The sequence below is a fragment of the Hypanus sabinus genome, chromosome 4, assembly GCF_030144855.1.
Source record: "Hypanus sabinus isolate sHypSab1 chromosome 4, sHypSab1.hap1, whole genome shotgun sequence".
NCBI lineage: Eukaryota > Metazoa > Chordata > Chondrichthyes > Myliobatiformes > Dasyatidae > Hypanus > Hypanus sabinus.
Genome location: NC_082709.1, coordinates 48556563 through 48563985, shown reverse-complemented (window position 1 = coordinate 48563985; position 7423 = coordinate 48556563). Strand labels below are relative to the sequence as shown.

At 41.6% G+C, this 7423-nt stretch overlaps 1 protein-coding gene across 1 annotated transcript; it reads left to right on the top strand.

Moving 5' to 3' along the window:
* The first annotated feature begins 876 nt into the window (after nucleotides 1–876).
* On the top strand, nucleotides 877–4072 carry LOC132392097 (gamma-crystallin S-1-like). Its single transcript, XM_059965948.1, has 3 exons — nucleotides 877–882; nucleotides 2763–3005; nucleotides 3800–4072. The coding sequence occupies exons 1-3, from the start codon at nucleotides 877–879 to the stop codon at nucleotides 4070–4072; spliced, it is 522 nt and encodes a 173-aa protein (XP_059821931.1).
* The last annotated feature ends 3351 nt before the right edge of the window (nucleotides 4073–7423 follow it).

Sequence of the window (7423 nt, the reverse complement as noted above, 5' to 3'; positions counted from 1 at the left end):
GTAGCTGGGGGGGCCCTTTGGGTTTCTAGCGCTTAACTGTGATTCATTCTTTGGGGCATGCCTCTGTGTTCCTGAATGTTTGCGATGAAATAGGATTTCAGGAGGTATATTGTATATATTTCTCGGACTTTAAATACAGCTACCTACCTGTTGTAAGTAGAGGTGCTGCAGTGCTTTCTTCCAAATTGCACAGCACTTATAAGCCACCTCCATTCTTTCATCAGCAAATTCAGATGTCATTTGCCTTCAATAATCTCAGCTGGGCAGAGTACAGGTCCTTTGAAATGATCACATGAAGGAATTTAAAGTTGCTGACCCTCTCCACCTCTGATCCACCATTGAGGACTGGCTCATTGCCATTGGTTTCCTTCTCCAGAAATCAACAATTAGCTCCTTGGTCTTGCTAACATGAGGTTGCTATTCAGCCGAATTTTCAATCTCGTTTCTACGTACTGATTCCCCACTACATGTTGTCACCCATGTCGCCTGATTTCTATTTGTAGGAAGTGGTAGCATTCAACCTCTGCCACAACCTGATGAGCATCCTTCAATGATTGAAGTTTAGTCCTGAACTTTCAGTTGTTCATGAAATACGTTGCAGAGATCATACCTGGACCTGTAATAACTTTCTTGGCCACCGGACTGGACTGCCTCTGATCCGGGCCTGAGCAGATAGCGGATTTCATGATTCATCCAGGCTCCTGGTTTGGGGAGGTCACTGAATGATTTTGTGGGAGCGCACTGGTTGATTATTGTTTTTATAAACCATGGTTAGTTATTGAAATCCGAGTAACTTATTGAGTTATTGCCCTTTCTCACATCAGAAAATGAACTACAAGGTATGAGATATCACAGGAATGGTGAGGAATCCAGAATATGGAGGTAAGTGAAATGCTGAGTGTATGTGTACAGGTCTTCAGTGACAGGAGAGTGGAAGGCTTGGACTGTTCAATGTGTTCGTCAAGAGAAGTGGAGCAAACATAATGAATGCTGGAGGTGAGAAAACTACAATGAACCACTGTGAGAGGCAATATGTTTTTTTATATTTTATTGAAGGAATGACACAATACAGAATACATAATGGATTACATTTTCCTCCATTTTGCTTTTATATCTTACCCCTAAACAAATCACCCACCCTCCCCGAACATACCACGGCAGCTAATGTATTTACAATACAGCACTTCACAAATAAAAGTACGGACATTTCACAGCCATGCCCCCACATTACTTCAAGATGAAGGCCCACACACATCCACAATATGTCAGAAGATCCAGAATACACTCATTTTGCAATTCATCAACAACCCCGTGAGGTAAACCATATGCATGTTAAAAGGGAGGCAACTTCCCAAGTACAATCAAATGCCCCCAACTGGTAGGTAATTCCTTAAGACTCCAAAAATATGACAAAAAAGTTCCCCATTTCGAATAGAACTTTTTCACAGATCCCTTCAGAGTGAATTTAATCTTTTCTAATTTCAGAAAAAACATTACGTCCTCTAACCAAGCAGTAGCAGATGGGGGTGAGGCAGATTTCCAGACCAGCAAGATTCTCCTACGGGCCAAAAGCGATGTAAATGCAACAATATCTGACTGGTTTGCATTTAAACCCAAAACATCATCTGCCACACCAAATACAGCAATAAGCGAGCAAGGTCTCAGTGTCACCCCCAAAACCTCACTGGTGATTTGAAAAAAACCAGTGCCCAATAGCCATCAAGCCACGGGCAAGACCAAAATGCATGCACTAAACCAGCCGGAGAGAAGGAACACCTGTCACAGCTAGCATCTGTGCCAAGATATATGTCAGTAAGCCTGGCTTTACTTAAATGTACCCTGTGTAAAACTTGAAATTGTATGATCCCCAGTCTAGCACATAATGATGAGGAATGAACCTTATTCAATGCTTTTGTCCAATAATCCTGAGCCAGATCCATACCAAGGTCATTCTCCCACCTAGTCTTAGTTTTGCTTAGACCTGGAACTCCCAAAGACATCAGCTGAAAGTATAGTACAAAGATCAGCCCTTTATTATGAAAGCTAAGAGCGAGCTTTTCCCACAACATAGCAGGTGGTAGATCAGGAAAAGAGGGAAAATTTTCCTTGACAAAGTGGGAAACTGCAGGCAATATTAACTCTCTCTTAGAGGATCAAGTGGGTTATGAAAGGAAAGGCTGCAAATAATATTGAAGACAAATCACATTTGACTCAACTGGCTGAATTCACTGATGGAAGAATAGAGGTGGCTGATCAGTGCTGTGTAGTAGAAACTGTACAAATGGATTATCAAAAGACTTTTGACATTTTAATAAGGTGTCTTCTCAAAGTAGGCAATTTGGGAAAGAAAACCAAAATACTACTTTGACTGAGTTGACTGGACCTGTTTGAAACGTAGCTATGAATGTTCCTGAACTATTTGGTTTAAACAACAATTAAAATGATAAGAAAGCACAACTGAAAGAATCCACGATGCAACAAATGTCTTTCTGTTGTTTTTCGACAATAAGTGAAAAAAAGGATTTTGTCACATTTTGCTGATGTTTAATGTTGTGTCATCAGAACAACAAGAAACTGTCTAGTGAGGCCTTTCGACCCTGCATATAAATACCAGCTTGTGTTCGGCAGTGAAACATTCAGTTGGTTACCAGACTCACTGTGTTCAAAATGGGAAAGGCAAGGACAACTCAGTAAATGAACTAAATGAGAATTCTCCATGAACACCTGAGCAACTATTAACACAGATATGTTTCTTCCCACAGATCATCTTCTATGAGGACAGGAACTTCCAGGGTCGGCACTATGAGTGCAGCTCCGACTGTGCCGACCTCTCCCCTTACTTCAGCCGCTGTAACTCCATCCGTGTTGAGAGTGACTGGTGGGTGTTGTACGAGAGACTCAACTACATGGGATACCAGTATGTCCTGAGCAGGGGAGAGTATCCTGACTACCAGCGCTGGATGGGATTCAATGACACAATCAGGTCCTGTCGCAGTTACCCTTATGTAAGTAGCAATTTCTTTTGCAGGGAATTTGATCTTCTGTAGTTTGGCTTCGCAGATGGAGAATTTACCTCACAAGCACCGACTTGCGAGGCAAATATACCTGAGTGTACTAATATGAAGGGCATTTCAAAGCATAGGAGATAGTAGTGTTGGGTCTCGTGAAGAGAATTAAGTTGGATAAGTCCCCAGTCCCTGATGAGATATAGTCCAGATTATTGAGAGAGGCAAGAGCTGAGATTACTGCGACTTTGACCAACATCTTCGGGTCTGTTTTAGTTCTTTGGAGTTTTGCAACAGTTTTGGTCACACCGTGATAGGAAGGACGTTGAGGCTTTGGAGAGGGTTCAGAGGAGGATTGTCAGAATGCTGCCAGAATTAGATGGCATGTGCTATAACGAAAGGGTGGACAATCTTGTGTTATTTTCTCTGCAGCAGCGAAGGCTGAGCGGGATATTTGAGAGAAGTTTCTAAGCTTATGAGAGGTATTGATAGAGTAGACAGACAGTACCTTTGGCCCACAGTTAAAGAATATAATACCAGAGGACATGAATATGTTTTAAGTTCTAAATGCAGAATTTCTCAAATTTTCTCCTGGGTTTTTCTTTAACATGTTTCAACCAGTAGTAATGCCAGTTGAAGACATTGTTGAGGCAGATAGTCAGTGAAATGATCAAGTTGCATCTTTATTTCCCATTGACATCAATGTCCAGCCTGTTAATTAGTGCTCAGATGTAGTGTATAGTTGGCAGATAATCTACAAAATATCATTACTAAAACGGTGTTTCCTACTCCAGTACCAAGATGGAAACTACAGGATGAGGATTTACGAGAGGCCTGACTTTTCAGGGCAGATGATGGAATTCATGGACGACTGTCCCTCTGTCTACAATCGTTTCTGTTACCATGACATCCACTCCTGTCAGGTGATGGATGGTTACTGGATCTTCTATGAACATCCCAACTACAGAGGCCGACAGTACTTCCTGAGACCCGGGGAATACAGGAGATACAGTGACTGGGGCGGCTACAACTCGATGATCGGGTCCTTCAGGCGTATGAGGGACTAATAAAAGTGGCTCTTAAAAATCTGATATTAACCTGTTGAAATATTTATGGATGCAATCAAATCCCTTTGATGACACTATGAGCTCATTTAATTCACCTCTCCTGATTCCACTGGAAATCACAATAGAACAATAATCATAACCTGAGGACCACATTGCTTTTTTTTACCACAGTTGGTTCCAATTAACAGGTAACTTTATGATGATTCATAGGAGGCTGAAAACATAAAGTTAATCTTTGCCTCTTGTGTTATCATGTCTATTAAGAGGTATTATGTTCCATTTCTGAATTTATTTGCAGAAAATCATTGAGTACAAGTATCTATCTTTATGATTTCCATGGTTCTGATGGGTTTTTGAAATGACTTCACAAAAGTTGCAACAACATAAATAGAGATATGGAGTTAAACAGCACAAAAAGCAACAATTTTACAAAATATGATGAATTCTACCAGATTTGTGACCAACATAAACAACAAGGTGAAATGGACAGAAATCTGCTGGCTACTATAAACATATCTATGATTCTGTGTGGTATCAGATTGTGAAGGATGGAGGTTGAATCAAAATTGATGTTGAATGATTTAATGATTTGAAATTGTAGAACCTTCTTAGGAAATTTAACAAAATCAGAAAAAAATATTTAAACCTCAGTAAACACAGATCGAAAAGAATGCAATAAGACTGAAATATAGGTCTTTGAAAGGATGATATCCACGCAGTCTGGGGAAATCAGGATATGGACAAGTGGCCCGGAAGAGGACAGTGGCAGGTTCTGATAGAACTTCTTAACCTCTTAGCAGAGGGAAAGAAACTGATTGGTGACATTATCGAGGTTTTTAAAATCAGAAACCATGTAAAATGTTGAGGGCCACAGTATTTTTCAGAGTAGAGTTGTCCAAAATGAGACAGCTTGGATTTTGGATGAGAGAGGAAGGAGGAACTGAGAAGCAGAAGATAGTGTATCAAACTAGAAATAACCACATCCACAACAACCACAATGATACATTGACACACCTCTGATACATGGACGATTTGAAATTACTTTATGTACTTCTTACTTCACCAGTAAACCTAAAGTAATTAATTCAAGGAGTAGAACTACTTTTGAAAGATATAAACATGAACTTGGGGCTGGATAACTGCAAAAGGTTATTCATAAAATAGAGCTAGTAGAATATAAAACAGAGCAGCAGGATACAATACAGGTGATGGATGAGTCGGAGTGTAGTTAAGAATTTGGGATATCAAAAAGCAAAGATATTAGATCATAGTGCGATATAGGGAAAACTTTCGACAGAACTTACTTCAAGTCTTGCCACACAGAGCTCAATAGTAAAATGTAACATAGACAATAAACACTTTCACTATACCGATATTAACATATCCTTTTGGCATAACTTCTTGGTCTGAACCCGATCTGGAAAATTTACAAAGAAAACTACAAGTTGAAATGACAAATCCAGATGACAAAAATGGCCTTTTTCTTTGCACAAGAGGACACAGGTTTAAGGTACTGGGGAGTAGGTACAGAAGAGATGTCAGGGCTAAGTTTTTTACTCAGAGAGTGGTGAGTGCGTGGAACAGGCTGCCAGTAACAGTGGTGGAGGTGAATATGATAGAGTCTTTTATGAGCCTTTTAGATAGGTACATGGAGCTTAGTAAAATAGAGGGCTATAGGTAAACCTAGTATTTTCTAAGGTAGGGACGTGTTCAGCACAACTTTTGGGCCGAAGGGCCTGTATTGTGCTGAAGGTTTTCTATGTTTCTATGTTTCTAAATTTTAGAAAACACTACATACACTCGAACACATGAGGCATTGGCATGGAAACGTCAAACCCCTGGCTAGAGTTGGAGACCTCTTCCCAGAAACATTTGGGCTCCTTGTGGCAATACAGGACCAGGTCGTTAACACAAAAAATTACCAAAATACATAATAAAAGACCAACAAAGTCCAGATTATAAATGCAGAAAATGCAAACAGGAGGAAAATCTGCAGATGCTGAAAATTCAAGCAACACACACAAAATGCTGGTGGAACGCAGCAGGCCAGGCAGCATCTATTGGAAGTACAGTCGACGTTCCGGACTGAGACCCTTCATCAGGACTAACTGAAAGAAAAGATATTAATAGATTTGAAAGTAGGAGGGGGAGGGGGAGATCCAAAATAATAGGAGAAGCCAGGAGGGGGAGGGATGAAGCTAAGAGCTGGAAAGGTGATGGGCAAAAGGGATACAGAGCTGGAGAAGGGAAAGGATCATGGGACGAGAGGCCTAGGGAGAAAGAAAGGGGGAGAGGCATACCAGAGGGAGATGGAGGGCAGGCAAGGAGAAATTGCGAGGGGGCAGAGAGAAAAAAAAAGTGGGGGGGAGGAGGAGGAGGAGAAGAAATAATAAATAGATAGATAGATACATAGATAGATAGATAAATAAATAAATAAATAAATAAATAAATAAATAAATAAATAAATAAGGGATAGGCTAAGAAGGGGAGGAGGGGCATTAACAGAAGTTAGGGAAATCAATGTTCATGCCATCAGGTTGGAGGCTACCCAGATGGAGTATAAGGTGTTGTTCCTCCAACCTGAGTTTGGCTTCATCTTGACAGTAAAGGAGGCCATGGATTGAGATATCAGAATGGGAATGGGACGTGGAATTAAAATGTGTGGCCACTGGGAGATCCTGCTTTTTCTGGTGGACAGAGCGTGGGTGTTCAACAAAACGGTCTCCTCGTCTGTGTCGGGTCTTACCAATATAAAAAAGGCCACACCGGGAGCACTGGACACAGTATACCACACCAGCCGACTCACAGGTGAAGTGTTGCCTCACCTAGAAGGACAGTCTGGAGCCTTGAAAGATGGTGAAGGAGGAAATGCAAGGGCAGGTGTAGCACTTGTTCTGCTTACAAGGATAAGTGCCAGGAGGGAAATTGGTGTGAAGGGATGGGGGAACAAATGGACAAGGGAGTCGCTTAGGGAGCAATCCCTGCAGAAAGCAGAAAGGGGGGGGGGGAGGGAAAGATGTGCTTGGTAGTGAGATCCTGTTGGAGGTGGCGGAAGATGCGGAGAATTATATGTTGGACGCGGAGGCTGATGGGGTGGTAGGTAAGAACAAAGGGAACCCTATGTCAAGTGGTGTGACGGAAGGATGGGATGAGAGCAGATGTGCGTGAAATGGGAGAGATGCGTCTGAGAGCAGAGTTGATGGTGGAGGAAGGGAAGTCCCTTTGTTTAAAAAAGGAAGCCACCTCCTTTGTCCTGGAATGAAAAGCCTCATCCTGAGAGCAGATGTGGCGGAGATGGAGGAACTGCGAGAAGGGGATAGCATTTTTGCAAGAGACAGGGTGGGAAGAGGA